Source organism: Amblyraja radiata, chromosome 25 (genome assembly GCF_010909765.2).
Source record: "Amblyraja radiata isolate CabotCenter1 chromosome 25, sAmbRad1.1.pri, whole genome shotgun sequence".
Classification (NCBI taxonomy): Eukaryota; Metazoa; Chordata; class Chondrichthyes; order Rajiformes; family Rajidae; genus Amblyraja; species Amblyraja radiata.
Genome location: NC_045980.1, coordinates 17,939,620 through 17,964,051, shown reverse-complemented (window position 1 = coordinate 17,964,051; position 24,432 = coordinate 17,939,620). Strand labels below are relative to the sequence as shown.

The 24,432-nt window shown below is 45.5% G+C and overlaps 1 protein-coding gene across 2 annotated transcripts in view; it reads right to left on the bottom strand.

Moving 5' to 3' along the window:
* Positions 1-24,432, bottom strand: part of rasal1 (RAS protein activator like 1) — a 140,643-nt gene that overhangs the window by 12,232 nt on the left and 103,979 nt on the right. For both annotated transcript variants that reach the window (XM_033043341.1, XM_033043342.1), the window contains 5 exons: positions 23,334-23,526; positions 17,453-17,590; positions 14,478-14,622; positions 5,669-5,841; positions 2,088-2,225 (listed from right to left, as the gene is read on the bottom strand). In XM_033043341.1, coding sequence (XP_032899232.1) covers positions 2,088-2,225; positions 5,669-5,841; positions 14,478-14,622; positions 17,453-17,590; positions 23,334-23,526 — 787 coding nt within the window. The remainder of the gene's footprint in view (positions 1-2,087; positions 2,226-5,668; positions 5,842-14,477; positions 14,623-17,452; positions 17,591-23,333; positions 23,527-24,432) is intronic.

Sequence of the window (24,432 nt, the reverse complement as noted above, 5' to 3'; positions counted from 1 at the left end):
TCAACTTGTTGAAAAATTTTCTGCGACCAAAAATTGGTCGCCATGGAGATAATCGATAATCCTGTAGTCGTAGGTGCAGTTGAAGTGGAGTCGCCATGTAGTTGTTGGTAGTCGTAGGTAGTCGTAGGTAGTTTTAGTTAATCGCCTTGCTGACCGGTCATTTTCATTGGCTCATTGGGGAAACAAAATACAAGCAGGAGTTTTCAGAACCAAGGATAACCGACCGGTAATGTTCAATGTCCACCGAACTTCACAGCTGTGTATAGGATAGGATAGCCTTTTATTGTCATCCAGACCGAAGTCTGAACGAAATTGAAGCAGTCATACATACAATACAATACAATAAAAAAAACAACAATAAACACATATTAACATCCACCACAGTGAGTCCACCCAACATCTCCTCACTGTGATGGAGGCAAAAGTCTTAGGTCTGCAGTCTCTTCCCTCCTCTTCTCCTTCTGCGCTGAGGCGATACCCCCCGGGCGATGTTAAAACCTGTCCCGCGGCTCAAACACCGCGGCCCGGGGTAGTCGAAGCTGCCGCTCACCAGACCTGCTGACGCAGCCGCTGGCCCGCGGCCGAACCCCGTTCTCAGGCCACCGCCACCAGAACTGCCGTCCCAGCCCCCGGAGCATCGTTCCAGCCCCGGGCCGGATCGCCCTCACGTGAGTACTGCCACCGTCTCAGCCTCGCGCCAGGCCGCCGCTCCTCCCTCGCGCCAGGCCTCCCCGACTGGGCGCCGCTCCTCCCTCGGGCTGGGCCGCCCCGACTGGGCACCGCTCCTCCCTCGGGCTGGGCCGCCCCGACCGGGCGCCGCTTCTCCCTCGGGCTGGGCCGCCCCGACCGGGCACCGCTCCTCCCTCGGGCTGGGCCGCCCCGACCGGGCGCCGCTCCTCCCTCGGGCTGGGAACGCCGTACCTCCCCGAGCTCGGCCACTCCGACGGGAGCACCATTCCTTCCTCGGGCCGGCCGTCACAGCCCCTCACGAAAGCCCTGTTCCAGCCCCGAGCCGGGGCGTCCTCACGGGAGCGAGCTCAGTGCGAGTCCTGGCGGGCTCTGCCTCCTGAGCCTCGAGGTCGCCAGCTCCGCCATTAGGCCTCAGCGCAGACGGAGGCAGAGAAGGGGAATACGACAAAAAGTCGCATCCCCCCGCAGGGAGAGACAGCAAGCCCCGTTTCAACCCCCCCCCCCAAAAAAACACAAACTAAAAACCAAAACTAGACTAACCAAAACGAAAATAAACAACCCAAAAAACACAAAACAAACAGGACTGCCGGAGAGCCGCTGCAGCCAGAGCCGCGCCGCCACTAGTGCACACACACTATCTCTGGCTTATTAAAAGTTGTCTGGCTTCTTAAAAGTTGTCTCCGCTCCTTCTTCCCAACTTCTCCCCCCCTCCCTCTTCTCCCCCTTTTCCTCCCCCGCCCCCCCTCTATTAAAGGACTGCTAGCCGTCTTAATTACAGCACCAGCCTTAATTACACCACCAATCTTGTTAATCGCAGTGTGTGTTTGTATCACCTTGGTTTTGCACCGTGTGAATTTCAGACAGCGCTCTCCCCGCTTGCCCTGGCCCCTGCCTTTGCGGTGTGTGTGTGTGTGTGTGTGTGTGTGTGTGTGTGTGTGTGTGTGTGTGTGTGTGTGTGTGTGTGTGTGTGTGTGTGTGTGTGTGTGTGTGTGTGTGTGTGTGTGTGTGTGTGTGTGTGTGTGTGTGTGTGTGTGTGCCGCTCTGACAGTCGCCTGCAGTGCGCTGAAAAATCGCCTAAGTGGGACAGGCCCATAAGACTTAAGACACAAGACTCAAGACAAGACTCAAGAGCCAAGACTCAAAACCCAAGACCCACGTCTCAAGTCTCAAGACTTCAGACATATGACCCAGGACCCAAGAATGTTTAATTGTCGTATGCAATTAAATTGTTGACATTGTTCTATTGTTGGTACATTTTACAATGAAACACTCTTGATTTGGCACATCATCTCTGATAGTGTCCATAGCAGGTGTTACAGACCGCATGGGATAACTGCACGATGCTTTAGATAATGCGGGCATTAATGAAGTAACAGAGAGGGTGTCCATGGGTTTACCTTGCACTGGATGTACATTATGTGGAGCTGTGCCTCATTGTCTTGTGTGATGACCTGCATCATGTGGAGCTGCTGGAAAGCATTCTCATCCACCCGCTCGACGGCACAAACACGCTGCACTGGAATGGAAGATTTCACCTGACGCACAACACACAGACAGGAAACAGAGCAGAGACCTGTGTGAATGCAAGGATCCCAAATCATCAGCTCACACCTAATCCAGGCTGGGAACTGGCATAGTCTCACAAAAACTCAGACATCAGATGAAACAAATTAGAAAATAATTACGATGAGAGTCACATTGAGTCTCTGGTGTACTGCAGAGTGCTGGAGTAACTCAGTGGGTCAGGAAGCATCTCTGGAGAACAAGGATGGGTGGTGTTTCAGGTCAGAACCCTTCTTCAGACTGATTGTACTCAGGGAGAGAAAGCTGGAAGAGAGGTGGGGGTTGGACAAAGCCTGGCAAGTGATAGATGGATACAGGGATACAGGTGAGGGGAGCTTTTAGCAGATGGATGGAGTAAGTGACAAAGGAGACAAAAGGGTGGAGAGTAGATGAGATGAGTGAAATGTCGAGCCAGGAGGAGGGATATAGGTGGGAGGGGAATGGGGGTGGGGAAGGGGGAACTTGAGCAATGTATGTAAACAGTATTGAATGTTTGTATACTCAATCCAAATGCAACTGACACTTCCTGGAAGGAGAAAAATCTCGCAGACAAATCTTCAGCAAATTGTTCAAAGTCACAATTGCCGGCTCTGCGAATGAAGTCGCCACAATAGGGGTCAGGTTGCCAACTGTCTCGTATTAGCCGGGACGTCCCGTATATTGGGCTAAATTGGTTTGTCCCATATGGGACCGCCCTTGTCCCGTATTTGACTGCTACTGCTCGGGTCGAGGGGCCTTTCGGTTTGGAGCGCCGCGTCCGGTCCCACCTCACCCGTCCCGACCTAGTGCAGCAGCAGCACCTTGCCCGTGGTCCCATCGGTCAGCAGCCCGGCCAACTGTCCAACCTTTGGACCTTCGCTTACCGCCGACACCACCACCCCTCCTTCTCATGGCTGATCATCGGTTCATGAGTTGGTTGGATTGCCGGACTTTACACGCGACGTTGCGCGGCCAGGGCCAAAACTCCTCAGCTGGCCCGCCGGCTGGGCTTTGCATGTAGTCCAGCACCCGGGCCAACTCATCATTCACCCAGCCACAGCCAAGTCGGTCAACGAATTGCCGTTGGAAATTTGTCCCTTATTTTGACCTTTTTTCCCTTATTTGGGAGTGAGAAAGTTGGCAACCCTCAGCGTAACTGTTTGACTAATGGAAGTTCACACATTCACATTTCACTAAAAACAACTGTGATATGATACGGAATAGAATTCTGCATTCTTGGAATTTATGGGTCAATTTAAATTTTATTCTCAACTTGCATTTCTTGGCGCGTGTGCAGATGATGCGGCTTTGTGTTACGAAAATTTTCAATGTGGACGGTCGCCAGAACAATTTTCAGATTAGCTTAGTTTAGAGTCTATGCTGTATCTACAGCATAGAAATAGGCCCTTTGGCTGACCGAGTCCATGCTGACCATCGATCACCTGTTCTCACTGGTTCTATCTTATCCCATTTTCTCATCCACTCCCTTCACACTAGGCAACATTCTTTATTGGATCACCAACCCCTATATCTTAAATCTACGGTTATATCAGAGGGGAACGTTTGAAGATAACAAATAATCCCTGTCTTCGTGTTCAAGCTCATCAGAAGCTTTGTTTCTCTGGAGGCACTTAGGTTTTATATCATATACGATAACTTTCCGAGTTGTGATTGATTCATACAAATGGCTGAAATAAATATCTCCATATAATGAAAAACAAGCTGGGCAAGGATCTCCAAAAGTCGACTGTCACGGCTTTCGGAGACATTGTGTGATGACTATCTCCTTCGAACAAAGGTTCCCAATCAGTACCCGTTAATATGGGAGAGTCAAGTCACTGCCATGCATATAAAGGGTAGAGCTATTGACCCTTCAGCCCAACTTGTCCATGCTGACCAAGATGCCCCACCTGCCTGCATTTGACCCATATCCCTCTAAACCTTTCCTATCCACAATAGACTTTAGACTTTAGAGATACAATGTGAAAACAGGCCCTTTGTCCCACTGAGTCCATGCCAACCAGCAATCATCCTGTACACTAACACTACTCTACACACTCGGGTCAATTTACAATTTTATTGATGCCTATTAACCTACAAACCTGCACGTCTTTGAAACCGGAGCACCCGGAGAAAACCAACGCAGTCACAGGGAGAATGTACAAACTCATACAGACAGCATCCCGTGGTCAGGGTCAAACCTGGTTTTCTGGCGCTGTAAGGAAGCAACTCTACCGCTGGGCCAATACTTAAGAGTAATTCCAACCTATTGTTATTTTCAACTGCTATTTACTTCTGCAGATGGATAAATTATGCTATTTTATTTTTAGTTTATCGCTCAGCCAGCTCCAAATTGAAGTGTGATGATACAACTCTGTGCACTTAGCATGGCTGCAGCTGCTTCTGTGTAATTAAATAGCAGTAAGCTATGATGCAATCTAGTAACTCAATTTGGACCAGCACCGTTCAATGGTTTTTACCATTGAGTTGTAAATCTGTAAGTGGAACAGTTTGGATTATTTTATGCATTTTATTCAAAGTGCCCACCACCCTTTCCTCTGAGTTTTATTTTTAAGTCATCTCCGGGCACTGCGAGATATGTATAGTGTGAGTAGTTTGCACCTCATATCCGAGGATGTACTGGCTTTGGAGAAGGTCCAGAAGAGGTTTACGAGAATGACCCCGGGGATGAATGGGTTAATATATGATGAGCATTTGATGGCACTGGGCCCGTACAGGTTGGAGTTTAGGGGATGAAGGGGGACCTCATTGGATCTTACCAAATAGCGATAGGCCTGGATAGAGTGGATGTGGAGAGGATGTTTCCAGTAGTGGGAGAATCTAGGACCAGAGGGCACAGCCTCTGAATAAAAGCACCAGGAGAAAGGAGATGAGGAGGAATTTCCTAGCGAGAAGATGGTGAATCTGTGGCATTCGTTGCCACGGACTGCTGTGGCGGCAAAGTCATTGGGTATTTGTAAAGTGAAGATTGATAGGTTTTTAATTAGCAAAGGTGTCAAAGGTTACAGGGAAAAGGCAGGAGAATGGGGTTGAGAGGGAAAGATAGATTAGCCATGATTGAATAGTTGACTAGACTCGATAGGCCTAATGGCCTAATGGCATGGAAACAGGCCCTTTGGCCCTTCGAGTCCGCACTAACCAACAATCACCCCAAACACTACCACTACCCTACACACTAGGGACAATTTGCAATATTTACCTAAGCCAATTAACCTACAAACCCGTACATCTTTGGAATGTGGAGGAAACCAGAGGACTCAGAGAAAACCCACGTGGTCACAGGGAGAACGTACAAACTCCCTACAGAGAGCACCCATAATTAGGATCGAACCTGGGTCTTTGGTGGTCTACCGCTGTGCCACCCATGAAATGTGTGAATCACATTTTATTATTGTAACAGCTCTTCCCCTCTTACCTGCCAATCGGAAGACTTGGCATACGATAGGCTTTCACTGCTGAGCCAGAAGTAGCGCTTTTTAAAGGTGAAGCGAGTAACAAGGTTGACATCTTCAGCTTTGCGTTTGTGGAGGTAGCCTTCCTTAATGGTCAGTGATGGGTGGAAGGTCAAGCGTGGCTGCAGGTCTGCAGCTGTGGAGAAACAAGACAGCATGAACTCTGGTTCTCTCTCCCACTTACTCGACAGCCACCTCAGATGAACTTTTAACATGAGAAATACACGTCAGCTAATTCCAACATGTGCTTCCTTGCAACTGTGCCATCGATGCACAATGCTGCACAGATATTTCCAGTAAGCATCAAAGTGCAACATTTAGAATTACTACTGTAAAATGGATTGCCCATTGTATGGAGACAGGGCACAATTCAGTTCGAGTTCCACATTCATTCAGGAATCTTTTCAACATCGTTAATGAAGGTGCTTTCAAGAAGGCGCCCACCCCAGGTGACTTTGCGTGGTAGCAGATCTATAAACTAGTATTACAATCGCTCTACACTCTCTATTCCTACAGCAACATTTCAATCTATACTCTGTAAATGAATCGACTGTAATCATGTATTGTCTTTCTGCTGACTGGTTAGCACGCAACAAAAGCTTTTCACTGTACCTCAGTACACGTGGCAATAAACTAAACTGAACTGAGATGTACAAAGACTTTGGTCAGGTCACATTTGAAGTATTGTGTGCAGTTCTGGTTGCCCTGTTACAGGAAGGATGTGAAGACTTTAGAACGGTTGCAGAGGACGTTTACCAGAATGATGCCTGGGTTACAGGGTATTAGCTACAGGGAGAGGTTGGTCAAATTTGGATTGTTTTCTCTGGACGCCGGAGGTTGCGGGCAGACCTGATGGAAGTTTACAAAATCCTGAGAGGCATAGATAAGGTAGACAGTCAGAATCTTTAAAGGACGTTTAAAGGAGATAGGTTGGGTAAGTCTTTTGCAGAGAGAGTGATCGGCACCTGCAATGGCTGTGAAGATACATCTATCAGGTCTCCCCTCATCAACCAATGCTCCGGAGAAAACGCGCTTTGGAGAAAAAGTCCAACCTCTCCTGTTAGCTATTACTCTCTAATTCAGGCAGCATTCTGGTAAACTTCTTCTGCACTCTCACAAAGCCTCTACGTCCTTCCTGAAGATATATGTATTTAATTCACTTCTCAGAGTGCATGGTAGATTTGAACTAAAGTCTTCAATCGTTAATCAAGAGCTACAGACTAGTAATCTGTTAAAATACCTGCTCTGTTACCACGCATGCACATCTAAGGACATAAATCAGAAATGCACATGTATTTTCTTTCTTTCAATGGAAAGGTTTATGAGGTTGTTGCCAGGACTCATAGGCTTGAATTAAAGGGAGGGGTTGAGTAGGCTAAGGGTTTATTCTTTGGAGAGCAGGAAGCTGTAAAAATCATCAGGAGAACAAGCAGGGTGAATGCAGTTTTTACCCAGGCTAAGGAACTCAAGGGGAATCAAGAGCCAAAGGTTATGGACAGTGGCGCAGGGTGGGTTTTGAGCGCCCGGGGCAGTTTAAAATATTGCGCCTCCTCATTAGCGGCTAGCCATGGCCCATGAGCTGTTATAAATCCAAGTTTTGCATTTATTTTCTCAACCTAACAAAAAGATGGCGGCGCTGCCTTAGCAGCTGCGGCTCGCCTGCAGTCTGTCTGGTTTATTCTTCTTTTTTTGTGTTGTTCTTTTGTCCTGTTTAGTTGATTTTTGGTTTATTATGTTGTGTATGTGAGGGGGGGAACACGTTTTGGTCTCTTCCTTCGGGGGATGCGACTTCTTTTGTCGTATCCCCCGTCTCCGCCTGCGCCGAGGCCTAATGGTGGAGTTGGCGGCCTCGGAGTTGGGCAGCGGCAGCGGCGGCTTTGACAGCGGCAGCGGCCGCCCGGCATCAGAGCTGGGACGGCGGCGGCAGCGGCTGGGACGGCGGCAGCGGCAGCGACAGCGGCGGCCTGGCCTCGGATTTGGGGCGGCGGCAGCGGCGACCTGGCCTCGGAGCGGGGACAGCGACAGCCTGGCCTCGGAGCGGGGGCAGCGGCAGCGGCCACACGGCATCAGAGCTGGGACGGCAGCGGCAGCGGCTGGGACGGCGGCAGCGGCAGCGACAGCGGCGGCCTGGCCTCGGAGCTGGGACAGCGGCGACCAGAACTCGGAGCTGGGGCACGTTCCGGCGGCGGTGGCCACTTGACCCGACATTTTATTACAATAATTCCGGGGAAGGCTGCCAAAGAGGTGCAGCGTGCCTTTAGAACAAAGTTTTTTGCCATTTTATAATTTTTTTTTATCCAACAATTTTCTTGCGCCCCTAAAAATTTAGCGCCCGGGGCAACCGCCCCTCTGGCCCCCCCCCCCCCCACGCTACGCCACTGGTTATGGATAGAAGGTGAAAGGGGGAACCTGAGGGGCAACATTTTCACTCTGGGAACAAGCTGCCAGATGAGGTATATGAGGCAGATAAGTAGCATTTAAGAGATATTTGGACAGGCACATGGATAGGAAAGGTTTAGAGGGATATGGAAAAATGTGGGCAGGTGGGACTAGTGTAGATGGGGCATCTTGGTCAACATGGACATTAGGGTAGGGCCTGTCTCCATGCAGTACGACTCTATGACTATGACCAAGTCTCTCGGAACCATCAGTAGCAGTCACAAGGTGTTGGCACAAGATGTTACTCAATAGCCACCAGAGGGAGTAGTGTTCCACACATTGCAACACATATTTTGAATTAAATCAATGCTCTTGTTTTATCCATCCCTCAGGAACAACTATATCAACAGGGCAAGTTGTTTGCACAATGGAGGAGAAATATATGGAACACACTGCTACAAAGGAAACATTGCAAAAAAGTGGAAATAGTCAAAGTCCTCAGATATTTATTCAGCTTTGCCTTTCAAACAATAAGGTGACATAGTTTAATTTAGTTCAGTATAGAGATACAGCATGGACACAGGCCCTTCCGCCCATAGAGTCCACACAGACCATCGATCACCCATTCCCACCAACTCTATGAAAGTTACATGATAGAATGGTGCCATATGGAACCTCTACATGGCAACGTTTAATGATCCTCCACAGTTCAATTAACGGCCCAAAGTTAGAGTCGTAAAGACACAGAAAAATACCTTTCAGCCCTCCGTAACCATGTTGATAATCAACAACCCATCTGTACTAATCCCATTTAACTGGGAACTCAGGTCAGGCAGCATTGGTGGAGGGAAATGATCAGACAACGTTTCAAGTCGGGATCCTTCTTCATCCACAGATGCTGCCTGATCCACTGAGTTCCTGCAGCAGTCTGTTTTTTGCTCAAGATTCCAGGGTGTGCAGCCTCTTGTCTCTACATTTAACTGGAGCCTGGTCTCTCCTCTTCTGTGCCTTGACAACCAAAGAGCACATCCAGATATTTGTTAAACGTTGTAAGAGCTCCTGCCTCAGGCTACATGTTTAGCTTGCAATCAACCTCTGGTGGAAACGATGTCCCTCAGATACTCTCCAAAATCTCTTGTGCCTTACTTTAAAATTATGCTATGTCCATTCTATGCCACAGCAAACATGTTAAATGGACCTTGGAGACGCAAGGCACTGCAGATGCTGCAATCTGGAATAAAACTTAATCATGAACTCAACAGGTCAGGCAGCATCTGCGGAGGGAATGGACAGATTACATTTTGGGTTAGGACCCTTTCTCAGACTTGATGTGAACCATCGCCTGTCCATTCCCTGTACGGAGCAGCGGTGGAAGGAGCCGACGGCAGCGGGGGTTGCAGGATGGCACTGGACTGAAAGTAGGGAGACGGGGGGTGGAGTGGGGGGGGGGGGGAGTTTCTATTTCATGCTGTGCTGGACATGGCTGGGCTCAAGGGAGAGGTTGGACAGACTAGAACCTTATTCCTTGGAGCACAGGAGGCTGAGGGGTGATGTTATAGAGGTGCATAATATAATGAGAAATGTAGAATGGAGTATTTTACCCAGAGTTGGGGAATCAAGAAATAGCAGGCATAGGTTTAAAATGAGAGGGGACAGATTGAATAGGAATCTGAGCGGCAACTTTTTTCACACAGAGGATGGTGGGGATATGGAACGAACTGCCAGAGGAGGTAGTTGAGGCAGGTACTATAACAACATTTAAAAGACATTTGGACAGGTTCTAGGATAGGAAAGGTTTAGAGGAATAGGGGCCAAAGCATCAATGAAACTAGATTGGATTGGGTGTCTTGGTCAGTATGGATGTGTTGGGCTGAAGAGCCTGTTTCAGTGATGTGTGACACTATGAATGGCTTTATGACTATGAATGGCTGAACGACTATGACTCTATGTGCCATCAGCACTGCACATAGGTGAGTGACTTCATTACTGTGTGCCAGTACAATAATCCATACTGACATCAAGGCACTGCAGGCATGCATCAAAAAATCACTCCATAGTCACAGCTGGTTTTCAGGATATCAACTGCATGAAAACCACCTCCCAGCATTAAATGATAGTCTAGGAATGTGTTACACTTAAATTATTCACTGCAAGCCGGTACTGCAGGAAGCACAGATCAAGTGTTGGGGAGTGCCGGGGCAATAGAAACCTGGAGATATGACCCAAGACTTCCCCCACTTCCCACCCCTCCCTCCATCCATGCCTCCCTCACAGTGAACTGAGGGAAAGTAATCGTGCTTTCAGTAAATCACCCAAAATTTAAGCATCGGGCCAGGAAGACCAGATCACCACGGCAACCTGTATCTCAGCAACAAGCTGTTCTCCGGTGAATGTTATCAGATACCGCCAAAAAGAGGAAAGAATTTGTGGAAGATTTTCACAGTGACTGCTTCAAATCTAATTGGCAACATCAAGTTTAAATTTAGTGTGGATATATCACGAAACCAAAACAGAATGGTAAAAAGGTAAAAAGGCTCAGCAGGTCAGGCAGCAGCTGTGGAGAGAGGAAGAGTTGGGGAAGGTGGAGGGGGGGGGGGGGGGGGGGTCAAGCAAACAAAAACTGATGGTGGAACTGTATAAAATGGAACTTTATACTTCCCGGATATGTCACGTAAAGGAGAATGCTGCAAATGTTCCTGATAGCGCCGTCACTGATCATTAACAAACAATCCCACCAATTCTAGGACTTATAGATTGGAACTTTGATGTGTTACTGGTAGATCTGATTTCCTCAGGATGAACAGATAATCATCTGAAGTGCATCTTTGCATAAAGAAATTAAAGGAATGCAGCTGGACAATTATTTTCGTGACAACATGATGGGTAGGAAAGGCCTAGAGGGATATGGGCCAAATGCGGGCAAATGGGACCAGCTTACATGTGGCATTTTGGGCTGAAATGCTTGTTTCCGTGCTGTATGAATCTAAGAGGCGCAGTGTAGACACAGTGGTGCAGCTGTAGAGTTGCTGCCTCACAGTGCCAGAGACCCGGGGTCGATCCTGACTATGGGTGCGTTCTGTGCAGAGTTGTACGTTCTCTCTGAGACCACGTGGGTTTTTCCGGGTGCTCCAGATTCCTCCCATACCCCGAAGACGTACAGGTTTCTAGGTTAATTGGCTTCTGTAAATTGTAAATTGCCCATAGTATGTAGGATAGTGCTAGTGTATGGGGTGATCGCTGGTCAGCGTGGACTCGGTGGGCCAAAGGGCCAGTTTCCGCATTGCATCTCCAGAGACTATTACAAAAAATATTTTCTGTTTCCACTTTATCCCCATTCATTTCTTTCTCCAGTCAATTCAGTTTTCCTCGCCTCCTCACTTTCTGTCTTTCAGTCTTAGTCATGGAGATAAATAGCACAGAAACAGGCCCTTCAGCCCAACTTGTCCATTCTCACCAAGCCAATCCCATTTACCTGTACCTAGCCTATATCCCTCTAACCATTTCCTATCCCAGTACCTGTCCAAATGTCTTTTAAATGTTGGTATTGTACTTGCCTCAACTATCCTACAACCGTCTTTGTGAAAATATTGCCCCTCAGGTTCTTTTTCAATCTTGCCCTTCTCACCATAAACCTATGCCTTCTAGTTCTTGACTCTGCTACCCCTGGGGATAAGACTGTACATTCACCCTATCAAGGTAATTCAGGCAAGTACCATATAAACATTTAAAAGCCATTTGGACAGGTGCATAGGTAGGAAAGGTGACCATAGGACCATAAGACATAGGAGCAGAATTCGTCCTTTTAGCCCATCAAGACTGCTCTGCCAAAGATCATGGCTGATCTACGTTCTCCAGGAATGCTGCCTGACCTGCCTGTTACTCCAGCACTTTGAGTCCTTTTTTGTTAACCAGCATCTGCAATTCCTTATTTTTGTATCCTCCCAAATAAAGATGTAGTGATGATCAATATCTACGTAACTATGCATCAGAAGTTCATGAGTCATAGGAGCAGAATTAGGCCATTCAGTCCATCGAGTCTACTCCATCATTCAATCATGGTTGATCAATCTTTCTCCTGCCTTCGCCCCAATAACCCCTGCCACCCTTGCCAATCAAGAATATGTTAATCACTGCCTTAAAAATACCCAATGACTTGGCCTCCGCCACCATCTGTGGCATCGAATCTGAATATATTAATGGTTGGCGCAATAAATTTCACCTCAAGCTGTGAATTTGAATGAATCGGAATCTGATGACCATCTACATAAGGTGGTCACACACTCCACAACATGATTCTCATTTGATACAAGTAATATATTACAGATGAAAGCTTCCTGACACAAGATTGCTTGTTTTGTACAGGAAATAGATTCAAAAGATATTGAACGTGGCACAGGAAGGTTTATTGGAAAACTCGATTAATCATTAAACAATTTCTAACAAATGTTTGTCAGAGATTTCAGCTGCAATTTTAGGAAGATTACAATAAGGTGTCATAAAATCTTTTGACAGGGGAAAGCTTATATTTGGTTTAAAGTGATATCCACTTCCTGAGTTGGGGACATAAAAATACTCAGAGCTAACCAGCTAACCTGAAAACTTTCAAGCAGCATCTGTGGAGGGAATGGACAGACGATGTTTCGGGTCGGGACCCTTCTTCAGACATATCAAGAATGGTGAGCAAAGGACAAACGCTGAAATAGCTCATTTGGTCAAACAGTTTCCTCCATAGATCTCGGTCTATTTTCCTCCACAGTTGTTGCTTGACCTGCCTAGTTCCTCCAGCACTTTGAGTCTTTTTTTGTAAACCAACATCTGCAGTTGCCTGTGTCTCTATCCCATGTCATAATTTGTCACACCAGGTGACAAAAATGTTATCAAGAGGGCTACTGAGTGCTCTACGCCATGCAGCTTCTCTGCTTTAATATGGCGTGTAGTCTATGGGTTTAAATCAAAATTCTCCCCGTCATCTTTTGCAAAGTAATATTCATTCAATTTCCTTCTCAATCTAAAATTCTTCTAATTTCAGGAATAGTGAGCAAAATACTGCATCCCCCACATATTTCTGTCCATTCCCTCTACAGATGCTAGTTTAGTTTATTGTCACATGTACCGAGGTACAGTGAAAAGCTTGGTGCTGCATGCTATTCAGTCAGCGGAAAGACTATACATGATTACAATCGACCTGTCCACAGTGTACAGATAGAGGATAAAGGGAATAATGTACACTCCACTAAAGCCCGATTAAAGGTAGATCGATGGTCTCATATGAGGTAGATGGTAGGTCTGGACCGCTCTCTAGTTGTGATATTATGGTTTAGTTGCCTGATTACAGCTGGGAAAATGCTACCTGACCTGCTGACCTGACCCAGCGGGATATTCTTTTGCTGAAGATTCTAGATTCTATGATCGCTTGTGTCTTTATATCAGGAATAGTTCCTTTCTCTTTAAATTAACACCATTTTATGTTTTGTTTTCCTCTTTATTTAAAGAGCAGACTTATCTCCTCTGAAAGAGCAGAGCCTCCAACAGTGGGGCGACAGCCGAGATGTTTGTTTAGTTTAGAGATACTGCACGGAAACAGGCCCTTTGGTCCACCAAGTCTACGCCGACCATCGATCACCCATTCACACTAGTTCTATGTTATCCCACTTTCTTATCCACTACCAAGACACTAGGGGCAATTTACAGAGGTCAATTAACCTACAGACCTGCACGTCTCTGGGATGTGGGAGGAATCCCACACTGTCACAGGGAGAACATGCAAACTCCACATAGACAGCATCCAAGGACAGGATCAAACCCGGGTCTCTGACTTTGTGAAGCAGTGGTTCTACCAATTGCATCACTGTGCTGCCTGCCCATTTGTACTTCAGTATCCATAGCAGAGGCCATAGGTAAGAGGTGTTACAATAATAAAACGTGATTCACACATTTCATCACTTTCATGGGCGGCACAGTGGTGCAGCAGTAGAGTTGCTGCCTTACAGCACCAAAGGCCCGGGTTGGATCCTGACCACGGGTACTCTCTGCACGGACTTTGTACTTTCCCCCTGTGGGTTTTCTCCGGATGGCTCCGGTTTCTTCCCCAACTCCAAAGATGTACAGATTTGCAGATTAATTGGCTTCGGTAAAATTGTAAATTGTCCCTAGTGTGTAGGATAGTGCTGGTGTACGAGGTGATTGCTGGTCCAGGCTGACTTGGTGGGCCAAAGGGTCTGTTTCCGTGCTCTATCCCCAAAGTCTAATGTGTAAACTCTGAGCCCAGTGTGCTGGGAGCAGACTGAAACACTGGACTGTGCCTGCCTTGTAAGAAGGTAATCATATTATGGAGCATGTAATTGAATCTAAGATACACCATATTGTCTTCATTTAGGGAAACAGAAGTCTCACCATTTTCATTATCGATGTCTATGAGTTTATCAAGGAAGTCCTTCACACAGCTAACGCTCTGCAGAATGAATGGATGGAGGGGGGTCATCCAGATCTCCTTCCCATACCCCAGCTGCAGCCCCAGGTTACCGATACTCTGAACAGCCTGAAAGAGAACATACAAACAGACCCATTACTGTCCCAAAGCCATTTGCTTATCCACGCCTCTGATTGAATTGATTTTAAATTTATAGACCATAGACCATGCACTGTGACTGAAAGACATAGAATGATGACACAAGGAAATGCAGATGCTGTGTTTACAAAGAAAGACACAAAGTGCTGGAGTAACTCACCGGTCAGGCAGCATCTCTGGAGAACATGGATAGGCGACGTCACCTATCCATGTTCTCCAGAGATGCTGCCTGACCCACTGAGTTACTCCAGCACTTTGTGTCCTTTTGTGTATTAACCAGCATCTACTGTTCTTTGTTTCCACAATCAATCGGAAGAAGGATCGCAAACTGAATCGTCACTTACCTACAGATGATGCCCGACTGCATTACTGCAGTACTTTGTGTTTTACCCTTTCACATCTGGGCTAATCTACCCTACCTCCAGTAGGCCCTACTTTCATTCCATTATTGTATTAATCAGAAGGAACCAAATCAGCTTGAACCTGTTCACAAGAGAACTTGAAAATAACTTAATATATTGTGAGATAGCTGTCCATCATCTCTGCATTCTCAATAGTCTCAAACATTTCCAATGCCACCACCATCATCTTAGAGTGATAGAGCTGTACAACACACAAACAGACCCTTTGGCCCACTTTGTCTCTGCCAACCAAGTCAGCTTACTGGGCAAGTCCCATTTGCCCGCATTTGTCCCATAGCCTTCAAAGCGCTTCCTATCATAATACAAGATACATTTATTTATCACATGTGCCAGTTGGCACAGTGAAATGTGATCACCATACAGCCAGACAATAAAATAAAGAACACAACACACGATATCTGTCCCAATGCCTTTAAATGTGGAGAATTAATGGCGGAATGTCACCATGTAGGTGATAATTGACTTCACATCATCTTATCGCTGAAATTATAATGGAAACGTTAATGAATAATGAATAAAATGTTGACATGAGGTATTTACACAGGAAAAATAAATTCATTTTGGTGCTGAACCCTTTAACTGAAGATCGACAGCTGGGACGGAGTTATCTTTCTGCACTCTTTATGCCTGCACCGTGTGTAATACTAGAATGCCACTGAGTGGATGGTGACTGCTTCCCAACTGGCATTTCTTTGTAGCCAGGAAACAAATACATGTAGTTTGAATGAAGAATAGAAATATTGCAATAGTGGGCCTGGCAAAATCTCTGACCTGAAGCCAAGTATATCAAAGTTAATTAAATTAAAGCACGAGAAATAGAATATTCTCAGAGCCGCCCTGTACTAATTCTTTAGACCACAATGAAATCCCACACCCTTGGCTTCTAATATTAACAGACTCCCAGGTATCACCTTCCGAGTGTACCAGAGTGGCACAGTAGCACAGCGGTAGAGTTGCTGCCTTACAGTGCAGAGACCCAGATTCGATCCTAGCTACGGGTGCTGTCTATAACGAGTTGTACATTCTCCCTGTGACCACGTGGATTTTCTCCGGGTGCTCTGGTTTTCTCCCACATTCCAACGATGTGCAGGTTTGTAGGTTAATTAACTTCTGCAAATTGCTCCTAGTGTGTTGGACATAGAACTAGTGTACAGCTGATCGTGGTCAGTGCGGACTCAGTGGGCTGAAGGGCCTGTTCCCATGCTGTATCCCTGAAATGTACAGTGGAGGGAAAGTCCTATCAAATGATTAATGAAATTACTATGATGGATCTGTTGGAATGTAAATTGGAAATGTGAAAATTGATAATTGGAAATTGACACTGTTTGAAACTGACACCAGGAGCGTTGATGCTCCAACAGGAGTTGGTTCTGATTTCTCCTACATGCTGAAGGCCACACTGTGAACAACAGGGGCTGTAAATGTCCCAGATCATTCCCATCCAGGGTATCCTTACTCACACCATCACCAATCCAATTTCCTATGCTGTTCTTTAGCACATTCCTCTGCTGTTGGACCAGATGGAACATAGGAAAGCCTAGGAACTGCAGATGCTGGTTTACCATAAAAAAGACCAAAGAGCTGGTGTAATTCAATGTGTCAGGCAGCATCTCTGGAGAACATGGATAGGTGATGATTTTGGGTTGGGTTGCCTCTTCAGATTGATTGTAGTAGGGGGGCGTAGGCTGGAAAAGAGATGGGAGCGGGACCAGGCATGGGGAGTGACAGGTGGATACATAGTCCTTCCTCTGGCAACACATTTCCCGCCTCTTCCATCTTTATCTCCTTATCTCACACTTTTTGTCACATAGAAACTGTGTGAATGGGTGATCAATGATCGGCAGGGGCTCAGTGGGCCAAAGGCCTATTACTATGCTGTATCTCTAATCTAAACTCCTTAAGATTTATATGGTAGACTGCTCAAACAGTATGGTCACATGATCATCAATAACATATACACCTTTGCATATAGAGGTCCACCACCGATTTTCTGGCAACTTTAATCCGGACAAATTTACAAGAGTGCACTTGAAATCTCCCCCCGGAAGCACCCCCACAAATATGGTGCCTAGGCCAGATGAGGAGGCCGATCTCGACCTCATTGAGACATCTGAGCCGATCGATGGGTCGAAATTTCCCCCAGCGGCCTGGCCTTTGGCCTGGCCAGAGCTGGCAGATCCATTCCCATAGCCAACTTCCAAGGCTGACTTTGTGGGCCGGTATCTCAACTCCCTCCCAAGGTTGTGACCTCTGTCAGTCCGGCAAAATGGATAATTCAGCAAGGCTCTTTCTGGAGCCAAAGGTGCCTGAAAATCAGAGGTGGACCAGCATCCGATTCTCTGCGTTGGACAGCTGAGAAAAAGGAGGAAAATAATTACCTTTGCTAAAAGTAGCAGAGTTCTCCCTGTCCTCGTATCAGCGTGGTGATCTCGGAGTTTGAAGAGTTTTGGAGTTAAAATAGCTGGAGCAAAGAACCTCAGGAACAGGAAACCACTGATAGCCAAGTACTTTACATCCTGGAAGGAAAATTACAAAGATATATATATGAGCCTCACAGTCAGAGACCCGAACAGAAGCCCATTCCCTGCTGCATTAACCAGAACCTGGGTTAACATCTGATCTCACTGGACCGGGCGCTGCTACAAGAGGCCGAGAACATGGACCAGACGAAGCACGCAACGATGGAGCAGCGGCGGAGGACACCACAGCCACACTTGGCCAGGCCGACCCTGCCAAGTCACCATGACAACGGGCCTTCATGTTCAGTTCAAGAACCCTGAAATTACAACAACTGGGACTTGAAAATAGCGCCAAATAGGCGACTCTGTATACTGTCTCAGTGTACTACACTTGTCCAGTATCTGAGATGATTATCTAAGTATGTATCTGAGATGTATCTAAGTGCTTCTATATAGTGATACTTGTACTGAACTGTATAAAAAAATAAATTTCACTGTACCTTGGTACATGTGACAAATAAAGTGCCATAGTACCATTGATTACCTTCCCAGGAGTTAATTCTATTGTGCTTCAGGGGATCTGTGATGCTTAGTGTTACTGATAATGATGTGTGCAGCCCACCACAGTGAGGAACACAGCAAAACAATAATTAAAAGATATAATTTCAAAAATATTGAATGGGTTCGATAAACCGAGATGTCATACATAAAACTTTGGGAAAAAAAGTAATTGTTTTTCTAAATGGGGATAATGAAATAATTATTCTGACAGAATATGTCAGTTACAAAATGTATTATTCTGGGTCAGAGCAACATTTAGTATTAATACTTTCCTGGTATACCATTAAAAATTAAGTTATATTTCATTCAACGATATACAACTTTGAAAGAATTCTTGCTGGAGTTTATAGAGCTTCAAAGATTTTAAAAGGGCTTTTCAGAGACGTGGGACAGGGTTTCCCTGAGAGGAGTTTCTGATTTGGTGCCGTTAATGATGTATCTCTAGTCCCCAGAAATTAGAGTCATAGAGTCATCCAGCACGTAAGCAGGACCTTCCGCCTAACTTGCCCATGTCACGGAACATTCCCTATCTACACTAGTCCCACCTGCCTGCATTTGGCCCAAATCCCTCTAAATCCCTCCTATCCATATACCTGTCCAATTATAGTACCTGCCTCCTCTGCCAGCTCGTTCCATACACCTTTCAGATTCTTATTAAATATTTCTCCTTACACTTAAATTTCACAAATTAAGAACAGTAAACCATTCACCATTGTTTCATTTGTAAATTTTCGGTCAATGTATTTTTTTCAGAAGGACATTATATTTTGATGCAGCACTTATGATTGATCAAACCACATTCACATTGGTACACAAGTGTACCTGCACATTGCCATTATGCTTCATTTTTACCTTGTTACGCAGAACAAGTTAAGATGACTACCTAGAATAAGACTACTTGGCCTATTGCCTTTGAAATAGCTGGTCAATTCCGTTTAGTTTAGTTTAGTAATACAGTATGGAAATAGGCCCATCGGCCCACCAACCAGCGATCACCCATACACTAGTTCTATCCTACATGCAAGGGGCAATTTACAGGGTTCAATTAACTTACAAACCTGTACGTCTTTGGAATGTGGGAGGAAACCGGAGCACCCGGAGAAAACCCACGCAGCTACAGGGGGATCGTACAAACTACGTACAGATATCACCCGTAGTCAGGATTAAACCAGGCCACAGCTCGGCAGCAGCTCTACCCCTGTGCCACTTTGCCATGCTGAATTATGTTCAAACTATTTCCTAGAGAGACGCTGGCATTATCAAACTCTATCTATGTTCTCCAATGATGCTGCCTGTCCTGCTGAGTTACTCCAGCACTTTGTTTCTTTTTTTTTGCAACCTGCATTTGCAGGTCCAGTATCTACATTTGGACTGCTCCACTGCAAAATTGCAAGGTATGACTATTTTGAAGTTCTCCTCCTCTCCCCCATGGGAGTTCCATGATAACCTCTCTCACTGCTCACCCTCTTCTGCTCTACAAACCATTCCATCAACAACCAGAGAGCTGTCCTGACCTCCCATCTACCACGCTGAAGACCCTCAGACTACCTTGAATTGGCCTTCACTGGACTTCATCTTGCACTGGTCATTATTCCCTTTATCCTGTATATGGACACTGTGGACAGCTTGATTGTAATCCCGCTGATTGGATAGCACGCAACAAAAAAGCTTTCCACTGTACACGTGACAATAAACTATACAAAACCAAACAATTTCGGACTCAGATTCGCTACCACAGCCACATGTATTTTTTTATCTCTGCCCCTTGTCCGACCATCTGCCTATTAAGAACATCACCTTGCCTGTGTTCACCTGCCACGTTTTGTTCTGCTCTTCCTCTCTTCCAGCTTTCACCCCCCCCCCCCCCAACAATCAGTCTACAGAAGGGTACCAACCCCGAAGCGTCACTGATCCACATTCTCCAGAGATGCTGCCTGACCCGCTGAGTTACTCCAGCACTTTGTGTCTTTTTCTGTCAAGCCTGCCGGCTTCCCTTTCTCCTGCACACGTCTCATTACATGAATCAAGAGTCAAGAGTGTTTTATTGTCCTGTCCCAGATAGAACAATGAAATTCTTACTTGCTGCAGCACAACAGAATATGTAAACATAGTACATTGTAAACAATATGATAAACGAGAGGAAAAAAAACTTCACTGTGTATATATACACACATACTCACAAGTACATACACACACACACACACATATATGTATATATATATATATATACACAGTGCATTCAGAAAGTATTCAGACCTCTTCACTTTTTCCACATTTTGTTACGTTACAGCCTTATTTTAAAATGGATTAAATTCATTTTTTTATCATCAATCTACACACAAAACCCCAGAACGAAGAAGCGAAAACAGGTGTTTAGAAATGTTTGCAAAGTAATTAAAAAGAAATGACTGAAATGTCACATTTACATAAGTATTCAGACCCTTTGCTATGGCACTCAAAATTGAGCTTGGGTGCATCCTGTTTGCATTGATTATCCTTGAGATGTTTCTACAACTTGATTGGGGTCCACCAGTGGTAAATTATTGTACATGATTTGGAAAGGCACACATCTTTCTATAGAAAGTCCCACAGTTGACAATGCATGTCAGAGCAAAAACCAAGCCATGAAGACGAAGGAATTGTCCGTGGACCTCCAAGACAGGATTGTGTCGAGACACAGATCTGGGGAAAGGTATAAAACATTAGCCGCGACTGCGAGTTGGGGGCTATACGTGCGTGGATAGAGCAGAGGATGTGGTGAAAGGAGTGAATGAATAATATTAATATAATATCAATGGGGTGGTTGGTGTGTGTGTGTGTGGGGGGGGGGGGGGGGGTGGTTAATGTGTGTGTGACCGGGTTGGTAGTGTGTGTGTGACGCCGCAGGCTGCCCCCTCCCTCCACAACCGCGCGTTGAGGGGACGGGACCCAACGGGTCCCACTTGGTCTAGTATATATCACGCACACATATTCAAACAACAAGAATCAAAGGGATGCAAAGACAACACAGGCTGCCACTCCGTGCGTGACACAACATCACACTGTGACAATAAGCAGCCCCAGCAATATTTCAACATGAAAGCAGGCGTGAAAAAAATCTTCCAGCTTTTATAAAATGTACTTTCAATTCCCTTGAGTTTGGTAGCTCAGAACATGTATTATTCAGCAACAGAAACACAATGTTTATGAAGTTATGTTCTCAGTTGCTTGTGACAGTGAAGCTGGCTTTGGTACCCACTGGGTAATCTGAACATCGCTCCAGCGGTGACTACAGATATATTTGTAACAATGACTCATTCAGAAGTGTCAAAACCAAAATAATAAATTTAATTTAATGCTGCAAGAACTTTGTTTCAAGTATACATCTCTCAGAAAGACGTTATTTAGCATTATTATTATTATTCAAACTCACTGGTGTTACAGGTTAACAGTGGCGCAGCTGGTAGAGCTGCTGCCTCTCAACACCGAGAGGGACAAGAGAATTAAGAATACATATTATCATATGTCCCAAAACGGCCGAGGTCAGGATCGATCACGGATCTCTAGTGCTTGTGAGAATTTCATTGTGCCGTTTTGGGACATATGATAATATGAACTCTTAATTCTCTGTGTGTCTGTGCGCAATTTGCACGTTCTCCCTGAGTTTCCTCCGGGTGCTCCGTTTTCCACCCACATACCAAAGACGTGCGTGTTTGTAGGTTAATTGGCCTCTGTAAATTGCCTTTAGGAGGTGGATGAAAAAATGGGATAGCTAGTGTGAATGGGTGATCGATGGTTGGCGTGGACTCAGTGTGCCAGAGGTCAGATTCCCTGCTGTATCTTTCAATCAATTCAATGGAGTGATATTGACCCCGCAGCTCTTCCAGGTGAGACTGAGGTTCATGTGTACTTTCTTCTGCAACTGCGCTGCTGGTATATCGATGTGACAGCAGAGAGAGAGGCATTGTGGCAAAAATGGGTAGAGGTTAGATGGTGTGGAATAGGGTTCAGAGTATAAAACTCAGGCTTGGTTCAGGGAAGATATTAAGGTTGATCTAATTTTGATCAAATAGAAAATAATATGTAAAGTTAATCACAAAGAACTCAGTGGACAGGACCTTTCTTCAGACTGATTGTCCGCACTTAAAAATAGCGGAGTCAGGGGATATGGGGAAACATAGAAACATAGAAATTAGGTGCAGGAGTAGGCCATTCGGCCCTTCGAGCCTGCACCGCCATTCAATATGATCATGGCTGATCATCCAACTCAGTATCCTGTACCTGCCTTCTCTCCATACCCCCTGATCCCTTTAGCCACAAGGGCCACATCTAACTCCCTCTTAAATATAGCCAATGAACTGGCCTCAACTACTTTCTGTGGCAGAGAATTCCAGAGAAGGCAGGAACGGGGTACTGATTGGGGATGATCAGCCATGATCACATTGAATGGCGGTGCTGGCTCGAAGGGCCAAATGGCCTACTCCTGCATCTATTGTCTATTGATTGGTGGAGAGTTTCAATCAAGAGTTTATTGAGTTTTGGTGAAGTTTTAATTTCTAATTACTTTGAAGAAACCATGGAATCATCACATGGCTTTAGATGGGAAAGGGAGCAGAAGAGATTCACCAGGACATTACCTGATCTTGTTGACTTGAGTTATAGGGAGAGGTAGGACAGACTGGGACTTTGGGGCTTAGGAGGCTGAGGGGTGACCTTATTGAGGGGCACGGATAAAGTCAACACACAGACTTTTTCCACAGGGTGTAGGATTCTGGAACCAGAGGGCAGAGGCTTAAGGTGAGAGTGGACAGATTTAAGGAGCTTCTCAGGGGGAATATTTACACTTGGAAGGTAGGCCAGACCTAGAACAATCTGCCAGAGGAAGCTATCTGACTTTTAAAAGACATTTAAATCCACAGATATGTGGATTGAAAGGATTTGGTAGACTGTGGGCCAAGTACAGGGAGTAGCACAATATACCATCTTGTTTTGCATGGGCTAAGTGGGTCAAAGGGCCAGTTTTTGTGGTTTCTGAGCTCTCCTCCTGGTTTCTCCCTCACTGGGATCTCCTCGGTCTAATTTGTGGTCCATTGGGGTGATCTGGTTGCCTAATTACCTATTCACTCCCATCATTGTTTAATTATTAATATCTCACTTTGTCTAAATGTCCAAGTCCCCTCTTGCTGTGATTTCCACTAGGTCTAATTATCTCTTTGCTGGAGCTTCCTTGAGGTCTAATTACAGCCTTGCTGGGACTTACCTCATTCTCGGCTTCGGGAAACTGCTCTGCCACTCGTTTGTGCAGTTGTTTGAACACAACTCTCATCACGGCTGGGCACTGTTCCACAGAACTCACAATGGCATCTATCACATCACTCAGGTATGACTTTAACATCTCCTGGCTCCATTCTCTCACGTTGGCTTCTGAATGGCCCCCTTTGAAAGAGATTCTCCTTCCAGATCAACAAAAATATTAGTCATCGTAGGTACCTTCCATTTATCCCCCTCCTGTAAAGAGCTCAAACTCACACGGGTTGAAACACAAGCATCTTTATTGTTCAGGTCACTGACTACATAGCAGGTCAACACACGTTCACACTGCTACTCTAACTGGTAGACAGTGGGTAGGATCTTACACTATGAATGTTATAATTAGGCGGGGTTATAAATACTAAACATTCTAATTGGCTAACATGCTATAGCCAATCTACACCTCCTTTCATTGTGTTGTTTAGTGGTCTATTGGAAACGTTAATTTCATTGGAGAAATGTTTTCCAGAGACCTGGATTTGATCCTGACGTTGGGTGCTGTCTGTGTGGAGTTTGCACGTTCTCCCTGTGACAGCATGGGTATCCTCTGGGTGATCCGGTTTCCTCCCACATCCCAAAGACATGCAGGTTTGTAGGTTAATTGGCCACTGTAAATTGCCCCTAATGTGTAGAGAGCGATGAGAAAATGGGACAACAGAGAACTTGTGTGAAGAGGTCATCAATGGTCAGACTGGACTCAACAGACTGAAGAGCCTGTTTCCATGCTGTATCTCTAAACTAAACTGAGAACGCTGAAAATTAAGTTTAGAATCTACGCAGGAAAATCTCACAATTATTATTTAACTCTGAGAAATGCCTGTGTTGTGCATTAACAAATAAGGCAAGCCAGATTTAATAATTAGCTAGGTTTTGAAGGCATATGCAATAAAGTAATGAAAATGCTGTAGGTTACACGCAGACCTCTGGAGCACAGTTATTTCTGCTGTTTTTACTGCAGTAAAGTTCATCAATAAAATGTGTGTGGGAGGATAATCTATATGAAGAAATAGAGGGATTGATTAAATGAGAAAGGAACTATATTTGATTTA